The sequence below is a fragment of the Gorilla gorilla genome, chromosome 6, assembly GCF_029281585.2.
Source record: "Gorilla gorilla gorilla isolate KB3781 chromosome 6, NHGRI_mGorGor1-v2.1_pri, whole genome shotgun sequence".
Taxonomy (NCBI): domain Eukaryota; kingdom Metazoa; phylum Chordata; class Mammalia; order Primates; family Hominidae; genus Gorilla; species Gorilla gorilla.
Window position 1 is genome coordinate 47,201,553 of NC_073230.2, and position 27,007 is coordinate 47,228,559.

The 27,007-nt window shown below is 45.6% G+C and overlaps 3 protein-coding genes across 15 annotated transcripts in view; 1 reads left to right on the forward strand and 2 right to left on the reverse strand.

The window, feature by feature from the left end:
* Nucleotides 1-14,393, reverse strand: part of UBE2D4 (ubiquitin conjugating enzyme E2 D4) — a 35,009-nt gene extending 20,616 nt beyond the window's left edge. For 7 of the 12 annotated variants that reach the window (XM_055347669.2, XM_019030985.4, XM_019030987.4 and 4 more), the window contains exons 1-2: nt 14,249-14,359; nt 2,361-2,424 (exon numbers count right to left, since the gene is read on the reverse strand). In XM_055347669.2, coding sequence (XP_055203644.1) covers nt 2,361-2,424; nt 14,249-14,272 — 88 coding nt within the window. In that variant the 5' untranslated portion in view covers nt 14,273-14,359. Of the gene's footprint in view, nt 1-2,360; nt 2,425-14,248 lie in introns of all 12 variants that reach the window. The other 5 variants (XM_019030980.4, XM_004045360.5, XM_019030979.4 and 2 more) reach the window with 2 other exon arrangements.
* Nucleotides 14,360-27,007, forward strand: part of URGCP (upregulator of cell proliferation) — a 49,811-nt gene continuing 37,163 nt past the window's right edge. For both annotated transcript variants that reach the window (XM_055347664.2, XM_055347665.2), the window contains exon 1: nt 14,360-14,673. The gene's annotated coding sequence lies outside the window, so the exon portion shown is untranslated. The remainder of the gene's footprint in view (nt 14,674-27,007) is intronic.
* Nucleotides 20,495-22,077, reverse strand: LOC101135064 (tubulin gamma-1 chain-like). Its single transcript, XM_055347667.2, is given in 2 exon segments — nt 20,495-22,056; nt 22,059-22,077. Coding segments are annotated over 2 exon segments (1,356 nt in total). The 3' UTR covers nt 20,495-20,719.

A 27,007-nucleotide genomic window follows, 5' to 3' on the forward strand; every position in this document is an offset into this window, starting at 1 on the left:
AAGTAGACATATCTTTGCCTAACATTAATGTGAATGGAATTCTTTATTAAATAAGTGTTTTGATAATATATTTCAGAACGGAAGGTTAGAATCCTCTGGTCTTGTTCACTTTAACCCTGAGGGCTGCTGGGACACTAAGCAGTGCTTGAGAGCAGAGTCAGAGGAGAAGGCCCCAAAAGCAAGAGGACGAAAAAGGATATACAGGAGGGATGCTGGAAATGGCTGTGAGCCCATGAGGCGGGTGTGAAATGGCCCCAAAGGCTAGCTTCCAGTGCTGTCCGAACCTCATCCACTGAGGTCTGACTGTGGTGGCTAGCCTTGATGCTAGCCTCTCTTAGCACTGGGCTCTGGTGCAAGGTAAATTTGAGCTGAGCTGAGCATCAAGGAGCTGCCTCTAGACAGGTAAGGCTAAACAAGAACTAGTTCAAGCTTACAGCGACCCCAGTTTAATCTGATATTATCTTAAGTGACAGGTAGGAGGGGAAGCATGCTATGGAGACCTGGGGTTCTTGTGAGGACGACATGAGGTAAACACTGATTAGTGGGGAGCAGAGTGATGAGCAGCTACCAGGAGACAGTGGAGCAGAGTCATTCTTGTTTCTTACACTCTGCATAGGCAGCTGGGAAACATTTCTGCTCTGCTCCAGAAATGAGATTTAAACTCCCACATAAAGCCTTTAGAGTCCTCCATTTTCAGTGGCTCCATCTGCCTACCGCTGGCTCCTCTAAGCTCAGTCCCCTCCCAGGACATGCAGGCACACATATGATGCCATGCCCTCCTTTTTTCCAGCTTTGTGAAATTTCTTTTTTTTTATTGTAGTTAAAAATATATAATAAAATATGCAATTTAAACAACTTTAAAGTGTACAATTCTGTGGCATGAAATGCCTTCACAATGCTGTAGAACCATCCCGCCATCCATTTCTAAAGCTTTCCATCACCCCCAACAAATTCTGTATCCATGAAACAATATTTCTCCTATTTCCACCCCCCATCAGCCTCAGGTAATCTCTCATCTACCGTCTGTCTCTATGAATTTGCCTAGTCTAGATATTTCATGTAAGTGGAATCATATATTCATTCTTTTCTTTCCGGCTTATTTCACTTGGGATGTTTTCATGTTGTAATGTGTATCAGAACCATATTTTGTTTATCTGTCATCCACTGATGGGCACTTGGGTTGTTACCAGCTTCTGAAAATCATGAGTAATGGTGCCATGAACATTGGCATACACATTCTGTCTCACTCTGTTTTTGATTCTTTGGTATATGTACCTCTGACACCACTCTCCTTGAACACATAGTATCTCCCCTCCCCACCTATTTTCCTATGGCTGCAGTTACTGAAGCCTCACAGGGAAGGATTGGTGTCCCAGAGCCCAAGAAGCCCACAAAGTGGAGGCAAGGTGAGTGGGCAGAGGACAGACCTGGAAACCCTAGTGCTGGGCAGCTCAGCCTCGGCCAGCACCTGTGAGGGACAGCAGAGGCCTGGAACAGGCAGTGCTGCTTCTCCCTCTCTCTCCCAAGAAGCTGCCCAGAGCTGCTGCTTCAGTCTCCGCCAGGGAAGAGTGGAAGTGGGAGAAAATAATAGGGACTGCCCTTCCCCTTGGCAGAGGCAAGTAAGTGGCCACTGCCCTACCCTGCCCTGCCCCTCCTCCACTGTCCTGCTCTGCTCCCAGGAGCTGCAGCAGCACCAGGTCCTCTAGACCAACTCCAACAATATTTACACCAGCACCCAAGTTTGACTTGGCCAAGGGCACTTTCCAGCAGCTGATGTGACTCCTCAGGCCAAGCTGGCTTTCTCATGCGCCAGAAGAGGGAAGCGGTGACTACGGGACATGAGAGGCAATGCAGGTTCTACTTTGAGTATAAGCTGACCAGCCAAGCTGCTGTGAACTCATGGCCTAGACCTCAAATGAAAAAGCCATTCAAGAGCAAACGAAGGGAAAAGAATTGATTGGTTTTCTTAAATACTGCTTGGCTGATAATTTGGTTGTTTGGTTTTGTTTGTATTTGTTTGTTTTTCAGACAGAGTCTGTTGCCCAGGCTGGAGTGCAGTGGCACGATCTCGGCTCACTGCAACCTCTGCCTCCTGGGTTCAAGCGATTCTCCTGCCTCAGCCTCCCAAGTAGCTGGGATTACAGGCATGTGCCAGCATGCCCGGCTAATTTTTGTACTTTTAGTAGAGATGGGGTTTCGCCATGTTAGCCAGGCTAGTTTCAAACTCCTGACCTCAGGTGATCCACCCACCTTGGCTTCCCAAAGTGCTGGGATTACAGGCGTGAGCCACCGCACCTGGCCTAAATTGGGGGGTCTTAATTAAAATGCTCCTACAACTTGAAGCCCCCCAAAATACTTACAGTCATCACCGACAGGTCCTGCAGAACACTGGGCAGGAGGATCCCTCTGCAAGTCGGTTAATTCCTAGAACATGAGAGAGTGGGTCAGAGCTGCTGTATGCTGGGGATGCTGCCTCTACATACCAATCTTGGTAGCTGGAAGGAATTCTCCTGGTGGGAGGAGGCTCCTAGGCCTCAGGAGGGGGTTAGAGACACGGTGGGTCATAGGACTCTACTCCCTGCTACAAAGATACCAGAGAAGAAGGTATGATCATTTCCATTTTATACATTAGGAAATTGAATTGTAAAGTGATGAAGTTACCTACTCAAGGTACAGAGCTGGAAGACGGCAGGGCAAGAAGTCAGTCACATGTAGCTCTGCCTTACCCCCAAGCCTAGCCTCCTACCTCCTCAGGTAGAGGACATCCCCAGGCCCCCAGGTGCTGAAGATATGGAAGAAAAGCAGCCCAGGAGAGAGTTCTGGGAGAAGGATAGGTGCCAGGTTTTACTGCTAGGCTAATGAATTAATGCATGGAAGCAGCACCAAGGAAGTGCTAATCTCTCTACTTTACCTCCCCAACCACCATCCCAATCACCCTAGTCACCACTGGTTATGTGGCAAGTCCTAGGGCTCTGAATGTGGAGACTTTGGCACGTGAGCCAAAGTTTAACACTGCACCAGTGGGGATCAGGGATTATACCACGACTAGATTCCCTTTATGGGACACCAACCCTGAACTAAGCCAAACACTGTCATATCTACACAAACTCTCCTGATTTCACCATATGTCTCTGGACATGCTGATCATTTCAGTAACCACATCTCTGGCCATCCTGCATTTATCCCCTTCACTTCAAATTTAATCAGCCAAGATGGAAGTATTAACATCACAGAAGCCAGCAAATGCTACAAATCAGGGCCATGTTTTCTCCCCGAGGGTTGATCTTTAAACATCTACCAGTATACCACTGGCCAATTCTCGATTAGTATCTAATATATCTGAACCAATTTCCTCATAAGTAAAATGAATTATACTTGGCAAGCACTCAGGAAGCAGCATTAGGAGTGGCCAAAAGAGAATTTAACTTGGGGAACAACTGAGGTCATACAAGGGGACCAAGGACAGGCTCAGAAATGCAAGAGCTACAGAAATCTCTGTGGAACAGTTCCTTTTAGCTTACCTCTCTGCTATGTGCCCCTCAGCACCTCCACTATCACTGTGCAGGAGAATTGTTTATATTCATTGCAACACTGCATGGATAAATTAGCCCTATGACAGAACTGCTAAGGCAAATCCTGAAGAGGTTATATGAACAGCCAGGGGCAGGAAAAGCCAGCAGTACAGACCAATTCCCCTCCACCTCACAAGGTTTTCCCACACCTCTATGCTTTTGCACTGCCTATATGCAGAATCCATGTTCCCCCTTGAGAGGTGTGATGAACAGTTACACCAGCACTTAATGATCCCTGAAAGGCCACATGTGGATCCCTATTGTTAGACTCCAACCAGCACCCAGGAGTTTCGAATACTAACTGGCATTTCAAGGAAGAATGGTGTGACTTGAAAGAAACTAGTCCACTCACACATTGAATTCCTGTGCTCACCTCAGGGTTAGAAGACTCAGGTCTGAGTCCAAGCTCCGTCACTGAGGAAATCACTTTCACCTCTTTGGGCCTCAGTGTAATTACCTGTTAAGTTGTAATCATACTTGCCTGCCAACTTGCCGGTACTATTGTGTGGTTACAAATTTTGCATGTAAGTTTTTAATGTATATAATGTAAGCAAGAGCACCCAGTAAATATCAAGACAATAGTGGTATAGAGAATGCTACAATTAGTATTATAAAAAGGGAGAGGAATAAGTAGAATATATATATTTCTAGAAGAATACTTCGACACTGGTTGCCCACCCAGGAGGGGAACTGGATGGCTAGGGACAGTCTTGGGTGGGAGACTTTTCCCTGTATATCCTGTGCACCTTTTGAACCATGGGAATTTATTACCAAATCATTAAATATATAAATATTTTATTAATTGTAAAGGATTAAGTAGATTAAGTTTATATAGTAATTACTATTACAAGTAACAATGATAAAAGTGAGAAGTTCCGAAAAAGAGAAAGTAAGTTAAAGTATTGAATAGTAGTAGAGAAGAGTTAAGCAAACCATGGTACACACTAAGTTATTCCTTTACGGTGTTTCATCAACTCCAAGACTCCATCCTTTGTAAGACACAATTTTACCTTACATACAATTAGGGAAAAAAAAACATGCTGGCAAATAAACTAACACAAATGCTTTCTTTGCACATAAACTTTAATTGTATTTAAAAATTACTTTTATCAGGCTGTGTACAGTGGTTCATGCCGGTAATCCCAGCACTCTGGGAGGCCGAGGTAGGCAGATCGCTTGATGTCACGAGTTCGAGACCAGTTTGGCCAACATGGTGAAACCCTGTCTCTACTACAAATACAAAACTTAGCTGGGCTTGGTGGCATGTGCCTATAACCAGCTACTCAGGAGGCTGAGGCACAAGAATCGCTTCAGAGGGTGATGCCATGGGCAGGGCAGAGCAGCTGGGGTCTTTTGGGAGCCTCCAATCCCCAACAGTTTCACAGAACACTGATATCTATGGACTCTAAAATGGGCTTCATTTAAAGAAACCCACAGACCATTAATGGACAAAAACATGAATCTATATGTATTGTGACATTCCAGTCCTGGCATTGTGGGAGAGCATCAAGTACCACGTTTTTGAAGACCATGGCCTATCATCATTATGCATTCAAGATCTGAGTTTGAATAACCTCATCAAGGCTTAGATCTTCTTCAAAAGCTTCAAGTCTCATCTGCATTAAAGCTCTCCATTGAACCCTCTCACAAAAGTGCAAACTTAAAGGGACTAAAATCCATTAACACATTCCATTTTATATCCCTTCTTCTGACTTCTCTTCAATTTCCTTGGCCTCTGGGGCCTTTTATATTGCTTATGTTCCTTTAGGGCCAAAGTGACAGTGCTTTCCAAAAAAAAAAATATGTATTCTGTGGCCATAAGTTTACAGAGAAGCATAAATTTAGCATGATGAATTTAGAATTAGGTCTTTTATGGTATTCTGTAAAAAGTTGAATTAATAATAAGAAAATGAGGATGAAGCAGTAAAAATATTTTGGGTTAGAATATACTCTCCAAAGCTATGTGGTTTAGAGAAAAGGGCCCCCAACCTAAAAGTTAATAGTTCTTATTCTGTCTCTGCCTTTTACTAGGTAACTGAGAAAGTCACTTAACCTCTCTGAACCTTAACTTCATTATCTATAAAGCGTAGCTGATATTTTCCCCTCCCTACCTCACAGGACTGTTGTGAGGAACAAGTGAAACAATGTACATAAAAAGACATATAAAATGTATAATACAGACAAAGGGTCCTGTTACATAGTTGGAAGTCATTCCCTCAGATCTTGGGCCTAGGAAGGTAGGTGATTTAAGCTCACTGAAAGCATATACCATGTCCAGGCTGAATACATGGTAACAAGGGTATGTTACATTTTTTTTTTTCCCTGAGTTGAGTACCTAAAATACCACATGGGCTAATTCTAAGGAGCACCACTATATATTTCCCTAAAATTATAGCTTAGCATTGTTAATGCTCTAGAGCAGTTATGCATTGTAACATATTAGTGATTTGTGAAAGATTTTTACTAAAACGTGACCAGCATTTTTCTTTAAATGAAAGAATGTAGAATATTTCACAATGCATCCCATGTGATGAGAAAAAAAATTTTTTTTAGTTATATGTACATATGCGTGTGTGTGAATGTGTGTGTGTACTTGGTCATTAAATAAAATGTACTTTTTCTTCCTGTGGGAAAAAAAAAAAAGAATTGCTTTAGCCCGGGAGGTAGAGGTTGCAGTGAGCCAAGACTGTGCCTGTGTGACAGAGTGAAACTCTGTTTCAAAAAATTAAAAAATTAAAATTACTTTTATCAAAAGAATTATTTTAGGCTTAAACATAGCTTTGTGTGTTTCTTGTTAAGTATCATTCATGAATACAAAAAAAAAAAAGGAAAAACAAGTGAAATAAATAAACTGGTTTGTTCAGGTATTCCTGAAGTTTCTTCACATTCAGAGCCCAACACTGAGTCATTGATGTCTACACAATATCATCCTCTGTGTCTTCCAAAACAATGGTAATGTGGCAATTGTTAGAGTCCTCTACTACTCTTTCTGGAGTTTTCTTTCAAGCCATGAATACTTATTCTGCAAAGGCCCATGATACACAATCTATTTGCACGTATTCCAGAAAAAAAAAAAAAAAAATGACCCAGCCTCACCAACTTGAGGGTAGGTGGTACCTTCCTTTCTGTGGCTATGAAGAATTTGGTTGCTTGACATGGAATTAGGAAATTCCAGTCCTTCCTCCAACAACAAATATTTGCTTCACTATTATGAAATTTACTCGTCATTGTCCTGTTTCTGTGCCTGTGTTCACAAAAGCTTTTCTTTTCAGTGCTAAATCACACTATCTTTTTGAAAATATTTTTAAAACAATTAAACTCAACAAATATAGTACCAGCAATGCACTTACCTCATAATGAACTGCCATGATCCAGTTTACTCATACAGATAGTGACATCTAAGTGAAGGTAACCTGGCTGACAGCTATTGTAAGAAGCATCCCAATTTCAGAGACGTGAACATTTGAAAAAATATTCATCTTGAAGTAGATGAATATGGTATTATCTTACTTCCAAGTTCTCCTTATTTTTTATTTTTATTTTTAGAGACAGAGTCTCACTGTGTTGCCCAGACTGGAGTACACTGGCACCATCTCGGCTCACTGCAACCTCTGCCTACTGGGTTCAAGCAATTCTGGTGTCTCACCCTCCAGAGTAGCTGGGATTGATTACAGGAACGCACCACCACGCCCAGCTAATTTTTGTATTTGTAGTAGAGATGAGTTTCACCATGTTGGCCAGGCTGGTCTCAAACTCCTAACCTCAAGTGATCCTCCTGCCTCAGCCTCCCAAAGTGCTGGGATTACAGGCCTGAGCCACCACGCCCAGCCCCAAGTTTCTTTAAAGAACAATTACTACCTTTATAATCAGAAGTTAACTAAACTTTTTTTTGAGAAACTAAACCAAGTATTATGCAGCCACTGAAAATTAGTTTTTAAAGACTACAGAATAACAGGAGAAAATGTCATGATACAACATTAAAGGAAAAGGGCAAGAAAAAAGCAGAGTATAAAATTTGATGCACTACATGACAACAATCTGAAACACATACACATCAAAGGCACTGAAAAGAAATCCACAAAAATGTTAACTACAATTACATGAATAGGTAGAATATATATATATACACCCACACATATATGTACATATATGTATATACACATATATAAGTATATATGTTATATATATACACACATACATATGTGTATATATATGTGTGTATATATATATATATACTTTAACATTTGTTGCCCCCAGGAGGGGAACTGGATGGCACACATTCCAGCAAGAAAAAGTGACCCACTTTAGATGACTAGAGATGAGTTTTTTAAAAACTGAATTTTGGGGGCATTTTCCAAATTTTCTTTAATTTTCTTTTTTTCTATTATTTTTATTTTTTTATTATGTATTTTATTTTTATTATTTTTTTGAGACAGGATTTCGCTCTGTCACCCAGGCTGGAGTGCAGTGGCGCCATCTTGGTTCACTGCAACCTCCATCTCCTGGGTTCAAGCGATTCTTATGCCTCAGCCTCCCGAGTAGCTGGGATTACAGGCACCTACCAATATGCCCGGCTAATGTTTGTATATTTAGGAGAGACAGGGTTTTGCCATGTTGGCCAGGCTTGTCTCAAACTCCTGGCCTCAAGTGATCCATCCGCCTCGGCCTCCCAAAGTGCTGAGATTACAGGAGTGAGCCACCCTGCTCAGCCAGGTATTTTCCAAATTTTCTTTAAAGTACATGTATTGCAAAATATATGTGTTAAATATGTATTGATATAGTTTGGATCTGTGTTCCCACCCAAAACTCTTGTCAAATTGTAATCTCCGACGTTGAGGGTGGGGCCTGGTAGGAAGTGATTGGTTTAGTACAATCCACTTGGTATTATCCTCTTCTCACAAGATCTGGTTGTTTCAAAGTATGTCATGGGCCAGGCACAGTGGCTCACTTTGTGCCTATAATCCCAGCACTTTGGGAGGCCAAGGCGGGTGGATCACGAGGTCAGGAGATCGAGACCATCCTGGTTAACATGGTGAAACCCCGTCTCTCCTAAAAATACACAAAATTAGCTGGGTGTGGTGGCAGGCGCCTGTAGTCCCAGCTACTCGGGGAGGTTGAGGCTGGAGAATGGTGTGAACCTGGGAGGCAGAGCTTGCAGTGAGCCGAGATCGTGCCACTGCACTCCAGCCTGGGTGACAGAGCAAGACTCTGTCTCAAAAAAAAAAAAGTGTGTCATGGCCAGGCACAGTGGCTCATGCCTGTAATCCCAGCACTTTGGGAGGCCCAAGTGGGTGGATCGCTTGAGCTCAGGAGTTCAAGACCAGCCTGGCAACATGGCAAAACCCCGTCTCTACTAAAAATACAAAAAAAAGTAGCCAGGCATGGTGGCACACACTACTCCAGAGGCTGACACAGGAGAATCAGTTGAACCAGAGAGATGGAGGCTGCAGTGATCAGAAATTGCACCACTGCACTCCAGCCTGGGTGACAGAGACCCTGTCTCAAAAATAAATAAATAAATAAATAAATAAATAAAAGTGTGGAGCACCTCCCCTTGTTCTCTCTCTTGCTCCTGTTCTGGCCATGTGACATGCCTGCTCTGCCACCCCCCCCCGACCCCCACCCCGGTTTGCCTTCCACAGTGAGTGTGAGTTTCCCCTCCTCTGAAGCAGAGCAGACACTAGTGCCATACTTCCTGTACAGCCTGCGGAACTGTGAGCCAATTAAAACTCTTCTTCCTAAATTACTTCATCTCAGGTTTTCTGTTTTGTTTTGTTTTGTTTGTTTGTTTGTTTTTTAAGATACGGTCTTACTCTGTCACCCAGGTTGGAGTGCAGTGGCACGATATTGGCTCACTGCAACCTCCACCTCTGGCTCAAGCGATCCTTCCACCTCAGCCACCTGAGTAGCTGGGACCATAGGCACATGCCAAGAACCATGCCTGTCTAATTTTTTCTATTTTTGGTAGAGCTGGGGTTTTGCCATGTTGCCCAGGCTGGTCTTGAACTCCTGAGCTCAGGCCATCCACCTGCCTTAGCCTCCCAAAGTGCTAGGATTACAGGCATGGGCCACCTCATCCAGCCTTCAGGTATTTCTTTTTTTCTTTTTTTTTTTTTGAGACAGAGTCTCACTCTATCACCCAGGCTGGAGTGCAGTGGCATGATTGCTCACTGAAACCTCTGCCTCCCGGGTTCAAGCAAGTCTCCTGCCTCAGCCTTACCAAGTAGCCAGGATTACAGGCACATGCCACCATACCCAGCTAATTTTTGTATTTTTAGTGGATATGGGGTTTCATCATGTTGACCAGGACCTGACCTCAGATGATCTGCCTGCCTCAGCCTCCCAAAATGCTGGGATTACAGACATGAGCCACTGTGCCTGGCCAGGTATTTCCTAACAGCAATGCAAGAATGGACTAATACACGTATCAAAGAGAAAAAAAAAACCATTAAAAAATTGAAATGCTGCCACATATAACCCTGTCCTGGTTGAGAACAGTGGCTCACACCTGTAATCCCAGCACTTTAGGAGGCTGAGGTGGGAGGATTACATGAGCCTAGGAGTTTGAGACCAGCCTGGGCAACATGGTGAAATCCACTCTCTACAAAAATTTTTAAATTAGCCAGATGTGGTGGCAGGCACCTGTAATCCCAGCTACTGGGAAAGCTAAGTGGGAGGACTGCTTGAGCCCAGGAGGTCAAGGCTGCAGTGAGCTATGATTGAGCCACTGCACTACAGCCTAGGTAACAGAGCAAGAACCTGTCTCAAAAAACTAACTAACTAACTAACTAAAAAGTGCATCTGAAAACATTCAATTTGAAACATTCATTTGAAAACATTTTTTTAAAGGGTTGAAGTTGGTTAGAAAGGGCTGGGGATTGGAAACTAAGGGGGCAGCTAGTAGACACCACACACCTGGCTCAGGCTCACATACTGCTGGCTACCTGCTCAGCACCCATCCGCCTTCCTCCTTTCTGAAGGACTGCTGTTCAGTTCTGGTCAACTCACTGTCAGCTCCAGGTCTAAGAGTAACCAGACTCCTTGCCACTCATTGGTTTCGGAATGAGCATGAGACATAATTCATAACAAGGCAAAGGGAAAAAAAGATCTGCTGGGCTTTCTGAGACCATTCTTATCAGTTCTTCTGGAAGCAATTGTCTCTATTACTCCCAGATGTCCAGCAGGCTCTGTGTTCCAGAGCCATTCAGCCCAGAGTGACACAGGAACAGACCAGGAGAGGGGGACTGAGTTGCTCCCAAAGTCCTGCCACAGGACCTCCAATTCCATGCACAAGGGCAGCTCAGCCTCTGTCACTTGCAGCCAAGACATCCTAACTACTGGTGGCCCAATGGTGCCATCTCACCACGGCAGGCTTGACACACTTTTGAAGTTGTATTTCCTACAATTCTGTTGTTTTTCCCCAGGACTTGCTACAGAATTTGCAGGGCCTTGTGAATGTGAAAATGTAGGGTCTCAAGTTTGATAATTATTAAGAATTTCCTGATAGTGACAGCAGAGCATAAAACCAAAGGCAGAGCCCATCCAAGCCTGGGGCCCTGTGAGAGTGAATGCGTCACACACACATGAAGCCAGCCCTGACCTTGATTCTTGTTTTGCTTTTGTTTTAAGACAGGGTCTCACTCTGGTTGCCCAGGCTGGAGTGCAGTGGTGAGGCTCACTGCAGCCTTGACCTCCTGGGCTCAGGTGATTCTCCCACCTTAGCCTCCTGAGTAGCTGGGATTACAGGTGTGTGTCACCACACTTGGCTAATTTTTTTTTTAATTTTTATTTACTTTTTTTTTTTTTTTTTTTTAGACAGAGTCTCGCTCTGTCACCCAGGCTGGAGTGCAGTGGCACAATCTCAGCTCACTGCAACCTCCACTCCTGGGTTCAAGCAATTCTCCTGCCTCAGCCTCCCAAGTAGCTGGGATTACAGGCATGCACCACCATGCCCAGCTAATTTTTTTGTATTTTTATTACAGAAGAGGTTTCAGTAAGTTGGCCAGGCTGGTCTCAAACTCCTGACCTTAAATGATACACCTGCCTTGGCCTCCCAAAATGCTGTGATTACAGGCATGAGCCACCTCACCCGGCCATTTTTTTATTTTTAGTAGAGATGGAATTTTGCTGTGTTGCCCAGTTGGTCTCCAACTCCTGGACTCAAGCAATCCACCTGCCTCGGCCTCCCAGAGTGCTGGGATATAGGCATGAGCCACTGCACCCAGCCTGTCCTTGATTCTTATCAAGGAAAAGTTCTCCCTGGCCTTATGATTTCAATTACCTTGGATCTATAGTTGATATTTCATGCTCAAGGCCCAAACTTGTTTTTCCAAACGCTCCCTTTTATAAATCTTATCAGCCTACACATTTGAATATGTAGGCTCAAACCTTTATTCCTTAATCTCTCCTACCCTCCTCCCTGCCTTCAAAACTTCTGATTCCCCATCCTAGACATTGACACCACCATCCACTAAGTGACCCATTTTGTACACCTGTTTCACTTTCACCACATCCTCTCCTCGAGTCCTGTCAATTCCACTTCTGCAATGTGGTCCAGGCACTGCTCTGGCCTAGCATCCATTCCATGGTCATTAATTTGGACAAAGCCTCTACTGAACCTTCACAACAGCCTCTAGTCTCCCTCTGTCCCACTTCAGGCCACACTGCTGCCAGAAAGATCTTTTTAGAACACAGATCTCAGCATGTCATTCACCTGCTTCAAAGTCCTAGGATGACAGATGACCCCTTTCAGAGAATAACTCATCAGAATTATCTCTCTTTTGGACAGCTATTTATTTAAAAAAAAAAAAAAAGAGTCATACTCTCAGAGATCCTGTAATTCCACCTCTGGCAATCAAACCCAGTAATGTGAATTAAGGAAAAGGCTCATTGTACAATGATGGTTTATCTGGTTTGGATATTTGTCCCCCCCAAATCTCATGCTGAAATGTGATCGCCAGTGTTGGAGGTGGGGCCTAGTGGGAGGTATCTGGGTCATGGGGGCGGATTCCTCATGAATGGCTTGGTGGCCCCCCCACAATAATAAGTGAGTGCTCACTCTATTAGTTCATGTGAGATCTGGGTGTTTAAAAGAGCTGGCATCTCTCTTGCTCCCTCTCTTACCAGGTGACACGCCTGCTTCTCCTTTGCTTTCTGCCATGATTGTAAGCTTCCTGAGGCCTCACCAGAAGCAGATGCTGGCACCATGCTTCTTGTACAGGCTGCAGAACTGAGAGCCAAATAAACCTCTTTTCTTTATTAATTACCCAGCCTCAGATATTCCTTTATAGCAACACAAAACAGACTAATACAAAGTTCGTAACAGCAAATACTTAGTGAAGAATTTTGAACAATAACAGCAGCTAACTCGTATTGAGTGTTTGGTATACAGCAAGCATGTGCTAAACACATTTCATAGCATTTAATTCTCAAAACAACTCTGTAAACATGTAGGACTGGGAGGCTAGGAATGATAAAGTGCCTTGCCCAAGGTCCCACTATAAGTGACCTCACATTCTCTAACCCAGGTCTGTCTGACACCCAAGTCCATACTTTTACCTACTACAGGTAATGACTAAATAAGTTACTAGTCATGTACTTGTGGAAAGTTAATGTTAAAAATTAGTTATAGGACTGGGCATGGTGTCTCACGTTGTAATCTCGCCACTTTAGGAGGCAGAGGCAAGAGGACCGCTTAAGCCCAGGAGTATGAGACCAGCCTGGGCAACATAGCGAGACACTGTCTCTACAAAAAATAAACAATTGGCTGGCATGGTGGCATGTAGTCCCAGCTACCCAGGAAGCTGAGGAGGGAGGATCACTTGAACCTAGAAGGTTGAGGCTGCAGTGAGCCATGATTGTGCCACTGTACTCCAGCCTGGGCGACACTCCAGCCTGGGCGACACAGCAAGACCTCAAAAAAAAAAAAAAAAAAGTTGTAAATACTACTTCACAACATGCTTACATTTACTATTATGTGAATAAGTGGAATACAAAATGCAGTATAATTGTTTTAAATATAGAAAAAAACTGAAGGTAGGTATGCTAAAATGTTAACAAATAGTAAAGTGATAGAATTAGAAATACTTCTTTCTTCTACTGTTGTGCGTTTTCCAAATTCTAGTGAATGCATTAAACCCTCATGGACTCCCTCTTACCTGCAGGATAAAAACCAGTTACTTCAGCACTGCTCCTAAGGACCACCCAAGTCCACACCATCTGCCCTTCAGCTTCCCCGCTACCCTGTCAGTCCTCCAAGCCTCGTGGTCTCCCCGTTGCAGGGAAAGCCTTTTTCCCTTTTCCCCACCTGCCGAGTTCCTACTCATCCCTTAGGACCCAGCTTCTTCCTGGATACCCTTCTGGATACCCATCCAGCCCTTCTGGATGCCCTACAGGGGGAACCCGCTGTCCAGAAGCCTGCAGGTGGCCCCACGGCGCCCCGCCCGCGTGACGCAGCCCTCGTGGCCACGGCCCGGCCCCGCCCCGCGCTCGCGCAATCCCTTTCTCAGGCTGCGTTCGCTTTTCAGGCTGCGCGGGAGGCTGTTCTGCCTCCTTCCCCGGCAGGTGTATCCGCGACTCGCGGAGCCTCCGTCACCTTTCACTTCACGGCAGCGGCGCCCCGCCCACACCTCGACGCTTCGGACACCCAAAGAGTTGGAGGGTGGGAAAGTGCGTACCTTCTGGATCCGCTTTAGCGCCATCCTACCCCGCTGCCGGGGACCCGGGCGGCCCGGCCGGGGCTGCCTGAGGCGGCCCGCTGCCGGCTCAGCCGCCACCGAGCTGCACGCCGGGAGCCGCAGCCTGCGCTTGCGCGCGCGGGGCACTGTGGGGCCGTCGTCGCCGCGTGCCGAGCGTCCTGGCGCGGCCGAGGGGAAGCAGCAGGGCTGCCAGGGTTACGCTGGCCACCCGCACCTGGTCCTGTGGCTTCGACCACTAGTCAGCAAGGCCCCGGAGAGGCCAGCGAAGAGGAAGGGCTCGTTGGCTTTACGGAGACGCGCGGAGCACCCTCAAGGTGCCACACGCTCGCTTGCTCCCTGTTCCTACATCCTGGGCGTCTTCCCAGGCTGTCATATAACTCCTGAGAATAGTGGTTCTTAACTCTGTAAGTATACATACCCTCGTACGCCTTATGGCTGGATGCGTTACAGCCATTTCCATGTAGATGTCTGTGCATACGTGCACACGCAAAACTCTCCGCAGTTTTGGAGATCTCCGTGTTCAGTCGTACCTCACGTGATCTTGCACTGCCAACGTTGAGAACCCTGGCCTTAGACTATGCATCTCCCAAACTTAATTATCTGTCTCCTTCCTATTTTCCCAAGACTTGGCAGGCGTCTAGGTCAGAGTTGTTCAAACTGAGGGTTATGAACTAGTATGTCACGAAATCAATTTAATAGGTTGCAACCAACATTTTTTTGAAAAAAAAAAAGCCAGACGAGGTGGCTCACGCCTATAATCCCAGCACTTTGGGAGGCCGAGGCAGGCGGATCACTTGAGGTCAGGAGTTCGAGACCAGCCTGGCCAACATGCTGAAACCCCGTCTCTACTAAAAATACAGAAATTAGCTGGGCGTAGTGACGTATGCCTGTAATCCCAGCTACTTGAGAGGCTGAGGCACGAGAATCACTTGAACCCAGGAGGCAGAGGTTGCAGTGAGCTGAGATCACACTGTTGCACTCCAGCCTGGGTGACAGAGCGAGATTCTGTCTCAAAAATAATAAAAAATAAAAATAAAAAAACAAATATCAGTGCATTTCACATAGTAAAGGTAAGAATTGTGGAAGTTTTGTTGGTGTGTGTATGTAGATGATATTTAATCTTCAGACTGAGACATGTTTGAGCATGAAAGTGGCTGTTAATATAATTACTCTGGGACCAACGCTGTAATCTAGAATTGTCTCCAGCCAGCCAAGACACATGGTCACCTCTATGTTTGTACTCAGTCAGCATATAAAATGTATTATAGACATTTCAATGGTTGCCCAGCTTTGTCCCTGGCTTTCATGCTCCCATTCCCCCAATCTGTCCTCCACACAACTTCATGAACTGTCTGAAATATAAAGCTTACCACACTGCATCCTTACCCAGAACTCTTCAAGGAAGCCCCGTGGCCTACAGCATCACATTCACTGTCATCCAGGGGCCTTCAAAATCCAGGATCCTCGGCCAGGCAGTTACTCATGCCTGTAATCCCAGCACTTTGGGAGGTTGAGGTGGGTGGATCCCTTAGTCCAGGAGTTCTAGACCATCCTGGGCAACATGGTGAAACCCCGTCTCTACAAAAAATACAAAACTTAGCTGGGCATGGTGGTGTGCACCTGTAGTCCCAGCTACTTGGGAGGCTCACTTGAGCCCAGGAGATCAAAGCTGCAGTGAGTTGTGATGGCACCACTGCACTCCAGGCTGGGAGACAAAGCAAGACCCTGTCTCAAAAAAACAAAAACTCAAAAGTATCCTCCAGCTTTACCTTCTCCTTCCTACCTCCAGCCCACCTGACTATCAAGTGTTTCCATCACCACAGCATCTACATTCCTTGACTAGAGCATTCACCTTCCAAAGCCAGCTCAAGCATCACCCATTGAACAGCCCAAGTCAAGCACTTCCCCTTGGTGTCAAACATTTACAACAGAAATTTTTGTTAGTCCATGGGCCATCCATCCTCCTACATTATTGACATGGCCTTCCCTCCCCATAAAACAAGTGATTCTAGATTTTATAAATGTTTATATATTTGTGTAAGAATATATAAATGGTTATTTATGTGCTAATAATATATATGGTGGTTTTGAAGTGTCAAATCTCAAAAATATTACTTTTGGATGGTAGGCTTACTAATGTGTTAATCTCTAAAATTTCTACAGAGAATTTGCATCATTTGTATAATTTAGGAAAAAAACATAGAATAGAAAATGAAAAATTCTGTTTCTATTCCCTGTTGGTAGTTTAGTGCATAGTTTTCTAAACTTTTTAGCATGCTTATATGTAATGTTTCATTTTTAACATTGAAATAATTTTAGATGTACAGAAATGTTGCAAGAATAATACACAATTGGTCAGGTGCAGTGGCTTATGCCTGTAATCACAGCACTTTGGGAGGTCAAGGCAGGTGGATTGCTTGAGGCCAGGAGTTTGAGCTCAGCCTGGCCAACATGGTGAGACCCCATCTCTACAAAAAATACAAAATTTAGCCAGGTGTGGTGGCATGCACCTGTAGTCCCAGCTACTTGGGAGGCTCAGGCTCAATAATTGTTTGAACCCAGGAGGCAGAGGTTGCAGTGAGCTGAGATTGCACCACTGCACTTCAACCTGGGCAACAGCGAGACTGTGTCTCAAAAAAAAAATAATAATAATACACAAAAGATTTTTAAATGGATAAATTTGACTACATGAAAGTTTAAAACTTTTGTGCTTCAAGCAATACCAACTGGAAAACAAAAAGACAACACACAGGATGCGAGAAAATGTTTGAAATAATAATATCTCAGTACAGTCTAAGATGCAGAGTATATTAAGAACATTTAGAACTCAATAAAAAAGACAAATAACCCAATTAAAAACTGGGCAACAGATGTGAAAAGAAATTTCTTCAAAGAAGATACTCAACTGGACAATAAGCACATTTTAAAAAAATCAGGCTGGGTGTGGTGGCTCAGGCCTGTAATCTCAACACTTTGGGAAGCTGAGGTTGGAGGATTGCTTGAGGCCAGGAGTTTGAGACCAGATTGGGCAACATAGCAAACCCATGATTCTACAGAAAAATTTAAAAGTTATCTGGATGTGGTGGTGTGCATCTGAGGGCACAGCTATTCGGGAGGTTGAGGTATGATTATTGCTTGATTCCAGGAATTTGAGGCTGCAGGGAGCTATGATTGAGCCACTGTACTCCAGCCCAGGAGACAGAGCAAGACCCTGTCTCTTTGGGGGAAAAAAAAAAAAAAAAAAGGCTGGGCACAGTGGCTCATGCCTGTAATTCCAGCACTTTGGGAGGCCGAAGAGGGCGGATCATGAGGTCAGGAGTTTGAGACCAACCTGGCCAATATGGTGAAACCCCATCTCTACTAAAAATACAAAAATCAGCTGGGCATGGTGGTGCATGCCTGTAATCTCAGCCAGTTGGGAGGCTGAAGCAGGAGAATTGCTTGAACCTGGGAGACAGAGGTTGCAATGAGCTGAGATTGTACCACTGCACTCCAGCAGCCTGGGCAACAGAGCGAGACTCCTTCAAAAAGAAAGATGGAAAGTAAGAGAGAGAGAGAGGAGAAAGAGAGAGAAAGAGAGAAGGAAAGAAAGAAAGACGGAAAGAAAGAGAAAGAAAAAAAAATGCCTGGTGTGGTGGCTTACATCTATAATCCCAGCAGTTTGGGCGACTGTGGTGGGAGGATCACCCGATCCAGGAGTTCAGGACCAGCTTGGGCAACATGGCAAGACCCCATCTCTACAAGAAAAAAATTTTTTTTTCTTCACCAAAAGCAGATACTTGAAAAAATTTTTAAGAATTAGTAGAACACGGTGGCGCATGCCTGTAGTCCCAGCTATGATTGCTTGGGCCTAGGAGGTTGAGGTTGCTGTAAGCCCCATTCACGCTACTGCATTCCAGCCTGGGAAACAGAGCAAGACCCTGTCTCAAGAAAATAATAATCATGAGTTATAAGGGACATGCAAATCAAAGCCATAATGAGATACCACTTCACACCCTCTAGGATGGCTGTAATTAAAGGGACAGACAGCAAGTGTTGACAAAGATGTGGAGAAGTTGGAACCCTCACACATTCTGGTGCGACTATAAAATGGTGCAGTCATTTTTGGAAAAGAGTTTAGCAGTTCCTCAGAAAGTTAAGTGATACAAAGTATGGTGGCTCACACCTGTAATCCTAGCACTTTGGGAGGCCAAGGCAGGTGGATCACCTGAGGTCAGGAGTTGAAGACCAGCCTGGCCAACATGGTGAATCCCTGTCTCTACTAAAAATACAAAAATTATCCAAGTGTGATGGTGCACACCTGTAATCCCAGGTATTCGGGAGGCTGAGGCAGAATCGCTTGAACCCGGGAGGTGGAGGTTGCCAGGAGCCAAGATCGCGCCACTGCACTCCAGCCTGGGTGACAGTGCGAGACCCCCTCTCAAACAAACAAACAAAAACGGAAATTAGCTGGGCATGGTGGCCTGCACCTGTAATCCCAGCTACTTAGGAATCGAAGGCAGGAGAATAGCTTGAACCTGGGAGGTAGAGGTTGCAGTGAGCCAAGATCGTGCCACTGCATTCCAACCTGGGCGACAGAGCGAGACTCCATCTCAAAAAAAAAAGAAAAAGAAAACCTCGTGCTTGTATTTCAATGCTCAATTATTTACTGAAAAACATAATACCCTTTTGAATTTAGTGTTCACACACAGAATTTCTTTTGCAAGAAACCTTCCACAACTTGTTTAAACCTTTAGCTTTATCTTATCTAATTTAAAATAATCCTTTAACCCTAGACAAAAATTTCCATGTCCATTCCTTCTTAGAACATTTTACTGAGATTATATGATTAATGATTATTTGCTAAGATTAAGAGCCTTACCGAGTCCCTTGCCAAGTCCTGGGCCTTGCCAAGTTGTAAAGTAGGCAAGTTGAACAGTTCTCAAAGTCCAAAGAAGAAGTTTATAACTGTAAAACATTTAGCAAACCTAATATCTGTCCCGTATAATTTAGACCACCTGTTCACAACATTTGCATTTTACCAGTAATCTTTAATACTGTTTTTATTTCTCAAGGATTAAAGTCACATGAACTAAAAGGTATTACAGCTTTTATTTTCCCTTCAAAAATATCTGATCAAAGCACTTATTTTCCTTTAGGCCAGTTAATTAGACCTCTCTCTTTTTTTTTTTTTTTTTTTTTTTTGAGACGGAGTCTTGCTATTTCGCCCAGGCTGGAGTGCAGTGGCGTGATCTCAGCTCACTGCAAGCTCTGCCTCCTGGGTTCATGCCATTCTCCTGCCTCAGCCTCCTGAGTAGCTGGGACTACAGGTGCCCACCACCACGCCCGGCTAATTTTTTTGTATATTTAGTAGAGACAGGGTTTCACCGTGTTAGCCAGATGGTCTTGATCTCCTGACCTCGTGATCCGCCCGCCTCGGTTTTGCAAAGTGCTGGGATTACAGGTGTGGGCCACCGTGCCCGGCCTAGAGCTCTCTTTTTTATAGACATCACACACAACACATATAACTACACAGACAAACAGAGGCAGATCCAGTAGTTACAAGATTTTCTGTTCGCCAATCTCCTAATTGGACTATTGGCCTCGAGTGGGGCCCTTTAAGAGCAGGGCTAGAAAAGCATGCAGTTTTCAGGGCCCAATACATGGGGATAGCTGGAAGACAAAAACAGATTTTGAGGGGGACCTATCTGCTTTCAATTGCTGGGTTTTCATGAGAAAAACAGAGGTTTTTCCCAAAATGGCATGCGTGGCACCTTTTCTGTTCTTCTCAAGGAGTCCCAAGCCATCAGAAATTATTTTAGGGCCTCGTGCGTGCATTAAGGGTAGCAAGACAAAATGGAGAAAAGGAATTCAGTCAACTGAGAAAAAAATCTTTTTCCAGAAAAACAAGATCCAAAAAGAGAAAAACATAAAGGTTTTAAAAATATCCACTTTTTTTGTTGTTTTTGAGACAGAGTCTCGCTCTGTTGCCCAGGCCGTTGTGCAATGGTGCGATCTTGGCTCACTGCAACCTCCGCCTCCCAGGTTCAAGCAACTCACCTGCCTCAGCCTACTGAGTAGCTAGGACTACAGGCAAGTGCCACCACACCCAGCTAATTTTTTTTGTATTTTTAGAAGAGACAGGGTTTCACCATGTTGGCCAGGCTAGTCTTGAACTCATGACCTCAGGTGATCTGCCCACCTTAGCCTCCCAAAGCGCTGGGATTGCCAGTGTGTCACTGCACTCCCCCCAGATATCCACTTTTTAAAAAAAATTTATTTATATCCACTGCTTTATTAAAGATAAATAGTCTCATAAGAGGAGAAGTAATGTGTTCGCAGGCTAACAGAAAATGCATGTATATGAGAAAGAGATGTGTGAGGTCCCTGATCTGTGCTCTAAGTGAGTGGTCAGTCAGGCAGGGCCTTGGTCAACCAGTAAGGCAGATGAGGGTCCCTGTCCTGGGGGACTCACTGCTCCTGGGTGCCCCAGGAGATGTAGTCTGGCCATGTGGCCATGTGGTACTCATCCATGAGCTGCTGCACAATCTCCCTAGATGTGTCCATCTCATCAAAGTTGTCCTTGAACATGTCCTCCTTGTGGAACGGCTCCAGGAAGGCCTCCCACTTCTGCAGCTTGTCATATTGGCGACAGGTTCTCTCGAAGAGTGAGGAGATGCTGGTGTGGTTGGCCATCATGAGCCCACTGACCCGGTGGGCCAAGGGCAGGTAAGGAGACTTCCTCGACAGGGCCACCTGGATGCTGGTGGGGCCCAACAGGATGAAGTTGGCCAACTTCCATTCCCGGATCCTCTGCAGGCTCTTGTGGACCTGGGTGGGGTCCATCTCTCCCTGGATGGTGTTGAGGATGGTGATGTAGGAGTGGTTGGTCTGGCGGTCTCGGCCTGTGGATACCATCACGTTCTTGGGCTGCAGCAGCCACCTCATGACATCCAGGACCATGGTCTTCCTCACGCTGGCCACTGATTGGTCCATAGTCAGCAGGGTGTAGCCAGTCATGAGAAAGTGGAGCCATGGGGTGGGAATGAGTGAGGTGATGAGGCCTATGAGGTCATTGTTCATGTAGCTGGGGTGGCGCAGTGTGATGATGCTGGCCGAGATGATGGTGGACACCAGCTGGTTGGTCTGAGAGAAGGATGGGTTCTGGATGTGCAGGATCTGGTCTGTGGCAGTCTGGTTCAGGGCTGTGTTGTGCAGCACCACCACACAGTCTGCGTTCTGCATCAGCCTCTTGAGTGTGAGGAGTGAATTATAAAGCTGGACCACCACGTTGCTCATCTTGTCCTGGTTGGGAAACACTGAGTATGTCTGCACCAGCTGCTTAGGATACCTGTCATTCAGCCATTCTAAGAGGTAGGAGCCCAGGCCAGAGCCTGTCCCCCCAGCAATGAACCGACACAGCACAAAGCCATCTAGATTGTCACTACCATCTGCCTCCTGGTCTGTGATGTTAAAAATGTCCTCATGGATCTTCTCCCTCTGGGAGAATCTGCTGGCCCAGTTGTTGCCAGCTCTTCCTCCATGCTCCGACAGGTAGATGTCCTCTGGGTTGTAGAGCTTGGCACACGGGGAGTTGAGGATGGAGTGGATCACCCGGTGCTCCAGGTCCAGCAGCACAGCCCGGGGGATGTAGTGCTCATCGTCTGCCTGGTAGAAAAAGATGTCCTTGTGGGCAGTGCCCTCAGTGGCGAACTCCTCCATGGTGCCCTTGGGGCTGATACCATGCTCAGTGCACAGCTGTTTCCAGAACTCGAACCCAATCTGATTGCTGCACTGGCCCAATTGTTGGTGATGATTTCTCTTGGCATCGCTCCTCAGGCACCGGAGTTGCAGCCGCTCCCACCCGCAACGCTGCCGCGTGGCAGCCCCCCAGATGTCCACTTTTAATTAAGCTGAGCGCTCTTTAAGAAAATCCTATTTTGGGGTCTGGGTGTGGTGACTCATGTCTGTAATACTAGCACTTTGGGAGGCCGAAGTGGGCGGATCACTTGAGGTCAGGAGTTCAAGACCAGCCTGGCCAACATGGTGAAACCCCATCTCTACTAAAAATACAAAAATTAGCTGGAAATCACTTGAACCCAGGAGGCGGAGGTTGCAGTGAGGCAAGATCATGCCACTGCACTGTAGCCTGAGCAACACAGCAAGACTCCATCTAAAAAAGAAAAGAAAGGAAAGGAAAGGGAAAGGAGAAGGGAAAGGAAATCCTTTTTTTCTTTTTTTTTTTTTTTTTTTTTTTGAGTTCTATTGCCCAGGCTGGAGTGCAGCAGTGTGATCTCCACTCACTGAAACCTCTGCTTTTTGGGTTCAAGTGATTCTCCTGCATCAGCCTCCTGAGTAGCTGGGATTACAGGCACCCACGACCATGCCCAACTTATTTTTGTATTTTTAGTAGAGACAGGGTTTCACCATGTTGCCCAGGATGGTCTAGAACTCCTGACCTCAAGTGATCCACTTGCCTCAGCCTCCCAAAGTGCTGGGATTACAGGCGTGAACCACTATGCCCAGCTGTGTTTTTTGTTTTGTTTTGTTTTTTGAGATGGTCTTGCTCTGTCGCCCAGGCTGGAATACAGGGCACAATCATGGCTCACTGCAGCCTCAACCTCCTGGATTCAAGCAACCCTCCCTCCTCAGCTTCCTGGGTAGCTGGGACTACATGCCACCATGCCCAGCCAATTTTTTATTTTTTATAGAGACAGGGTCTCACTATGTTGCTGGAATATAGGCATGAGCCACCACACCTGGCCAAGAAAATCCTTTTAAATCCTTTATTACCCAGCATTAGCCATGCCAAGCAGCCAATATTTCTGGCTTTTGAACATTACCAAAGGTAACCTCCCAGGTGTTCAGAGAAAGGAAAATTTAAGGTGGTTCATGAAGGGGAAGAGAATCAACAAATGATAAAGGTCACAAAGATATCAAGCCAGAAAGGACTCATTCCCTAAGCCAGGATTGAACCCGGGCTGCCACTGTAAAATGGCAGAAGCTAAAACAAAGCACTGCCATGTGGTTACAGGTCACGCTTCCAAGGACGTAAAACCAGATGGAGGCCTGCAGCAAAGTTTGCCACTGGCCAGTTTGCTGGGCTTGCTTCAACAGCAGGCCTATGGAGTCCTAGACCCACATCCCGTCCCAAGGTACCCCTCTTTCTGACAGAACTATACGGAGAGACATGCAGAGCACACCAGATTGGCTACAGCTTAAGACCAACCTCACAAATCCTTTTTTATTAATTAAAACTTTACAGATAATATAAACAGTGATCCTTATCATTCCCTTTCTGGTTTGTTTAGGGAGACAGAGGTCAAAATCCTGACTGGTTAAAACAAAAAACGAAAAAACTCCTACCCTTTTGCTGACATGTCAGGCTTCTGAGTTCCCTCCCTGCTGAGCTCAATCCCAAGCCAACCAGTTTAAGGTTTAGGAAATTAACTTCTCCCAGTTTGGAGGATACATCCCAGGAGAGCATCCCACAGCATGGGGACACAATCACCCATCTGTAAAGAGAGGACAGAGGAGGAGAAAGGAATAAGAAGGCATTTATTTAAAGGAGCCCCAGGACTCAGGATGCATTTGAAAGATGTATGCCTACTCATCTAGAAAGAGGGGAGCAAGGTGTCCCTGGTTCCCTTCTCTTCCTAGCAAATACCCGAGGTACATGAGGGAGAGAAAGCAAGGCATCCCTCTTTCTTTTGTCCTTATATCCCTGAGTCCCGGCAACCATGACAGGATGCCTCCCATGGGTGTCAAAGTGGCTTTCACCCATGTTAAGTGGGGGGGGGGGTGGGTAGGGAGTGGGATTATCTGCTCTTACCCATATATGCCTTATCTCCTCTGTTGTCAATAGCCTTTGCATTCCCTAGACCTCATTTATGCCATGGATACTAGCATGACCTTTATCCATGAAATGAGGCTTGGCTTAATCCGCAGAAATTAGTCATGCTTACCTGTGCTGTACCTTTTCACTTCTGTTGTCGTCTGCCTCTGGATCCCTCAGATCCAGTTTTCTTTCCTAGGGCTTCGATCCAAAGCTTGGAATTGAGTTTGGGTCAAAATAACTGCCTCAGGATGTTGCATGGACTCCTTATCAAGCTGAATGCTAAGGTCAAGCTGTGGAATTGAGTCCTTCTCCAACAAGGGAGAGAAAAGGGGTGTCTTCTGAGTTGGGATCCTGGCTGAGTAAAACGTCTTCTAAAAGGAAAAAAGCCTGTAGCATAGAGAAGCCCCCTCTACTTGCAGGGCCATGTTATTGGGTTGGTGCAAAAACAGTCACAGTCCTCGCCGTTCTAAGTAATAGCAAAAACTGCAACTACTTTTGCACCAACCTATTCCTGGCCTGGTGGAGAAAAGGAAAAGAAAAACAGCTTAAATGCAGGGCTTTGTTAACTGCTGACAGGATGGAGAAAAGAAAAAGATGCCCGGAGAACAAACCTTTTATTCTTATGCAAATGAGTTTCTCCAACAGGGAGAGAAACTTTTTTTTTTTAAGATGGAGTTTCACTGTTGTTGCCCAGGCTGCAGTGCAGTGGCACAATCTTGGCTCACTCCAACCTCCACCTCCCAGGTTCAAGTGATTCTCCTGCCTCAGCCTCCCGAGTAGCTGAGATTACAGGTGCATGCCACCATGCCCGGCTAATTTTTGTATTTTTAGTAGAGACGGGGTTTCACCATGTTGGCCAGGCTAGTCTCAAACTCCTGACCTCAGGTGATCTGCCCGCCTCGGCCTCCCAAAGTGCTGGGATTACAGGCATGAGCCATTGCGCCTGGCCAAGAAACTTTTAATTGCTGTTTCTACCCTGGGGTTTGGACTGAGCTGGACCCCTCAGCAGGAGGAAGGGAAGACTCCATGGTATGTGGTGTGGAACACTGGACAGACAGCTGCATGGGGCCCTTGGGCCATGAGCCCCAGCCCCAGCTGGGAGGGGCAGGGAGCCACCACTTGCCTGTCCGTCCCACGCATGCATCTGCAGCCATTGGGGTGGGGGTGGAATACCCCCAATATTGTAAAAGATAAGTGCCATTACAGTCCTGCAAAAAGAAGGAAAATGCCATAGAAAAAGCTGAGTTGGACCAAGGCTGACATTCCCAGTCCCTGAGAGCAATGGGGTGAGGGGGTGCAGTTTCCTCTATCCTCAGAAGGCTGAGGACAAGAAAGCTCAAAAAGGAAAGGGAAACAGATTTTTTTGGTGTGCATTTTACTCATCCCTCCTCATGTCCCTGTATGGGCCACCAAAATGATGCAGGATTTTTTGCTCCTTAGCTCCACTAAAATCTGGGTTCTTGTCTCACAACTAGGAAAAATTAGGCACACAGACACCTGTGAAAGGTGAGGAGAGCAGAATTTATTAAAAGAAAGCTCTCATCTCAGCAAAAAAGAGAGGGTCCTGCCAACAGGCTCCCACCTCACAGATTGAATACCAGGCCAACACACATGAGCTGAAGAGGCCAGGCTCCTCTCCCAGCATAAGGCATGAATTCCTGGTGGCTCCACCCCCATTCTTCAGTGCGCATGCGGGCCGTTAGTCTGAGCCGCTCCACATTGATTTCCCTTACTGCATATGTGTTAAGGGACAGAATTTTTCACCATGGGCATGTTTAGGCAAGTACCCTGTGCACCATGACCTGTGTGGCATATGGCTGTCTCCTATCTCTATCAGTAGTATCAGTAAAGAGATAGAAAACCTACAAAGAAACCGAAAAATAATTCTGGAGCTGAAAAGTATAATAACAAATAAAAAATGCACTGGAGGGATTCAAAGCAAATTTGAACAGAGAAAAGAATCTGTGAACTTGGAGATAGAACAATGGAAATTACCAAATCTGAGGAACAAAACCATCTGGGGATGCAGTCCAGTAGGTCTCAGCCTTATTTTACTCAGCCTCTATTCAAGATAGAGTTGCTGTGTTTCAAATGCCTCTAACACAAGTGAGATGAACTCAGAGAGGAGACCCACACTGACACATAATTAAACTCTTATTTTTTATTTTTTTGAGACACTCTCATCCTGCCACCCAGGCTGGAGTACAGTGGTATGATCTTGGCTCACTGCAACCTCCATCTCCCAGGCTCAAGAGATGCTCTCACCTCAGGCACCCAAGTAGTTAGGACTACAGGCATGCATTAGCATTCCCGGCTAAATTTTTTTTGAGGGTGGTTAGAGATGGGGTTTTACCATGTTGCCCAGGCTGGTCTCAAGCTCCTGGGCTCAAGCAATCCACCCCACCTCAGCCTCCCAAAGTGCTGGGATTACAGGTGTGAGCCACCACACCCAGCCATAATTAAACTTTCAAAAGCCAGCCTGGCAAAACCCGTCTCTACAAAACATACAAAAATTAGCCAGGTGTGGTGGCAAGCACCTGTAGTACCAGCTACTCAGGGAGCTGAGGCCAAAGGATTGCTTGAGCCGAAGAAATCAGCTTGAGCTAATATCACGCCACTGCACTCCAGCCTGAGTGACAGAGCAAGATAGTCTCTATAAAAAACAAATAAAATAGGCCAGGTGCAGTGGCTCACACCTATAATACCAGGACTTTGGTAGGCCAAGGCAGGTGGATCACTTGAGGGTAGGAGTTCAAGACCAGCCTGGCCAACATGGTAAAAACCTGTTTCTACTAAAAATACAAAAATTAGCTGGGCGTGGTGTTGTGCACCTGTAGTCCCAGCTACTTGGAAGGCTGAGGCAGGAGAATCACTTGAACCAGGGAGGCGGAGGTTGCAGTGAGCCAAGATCATGCCACTGC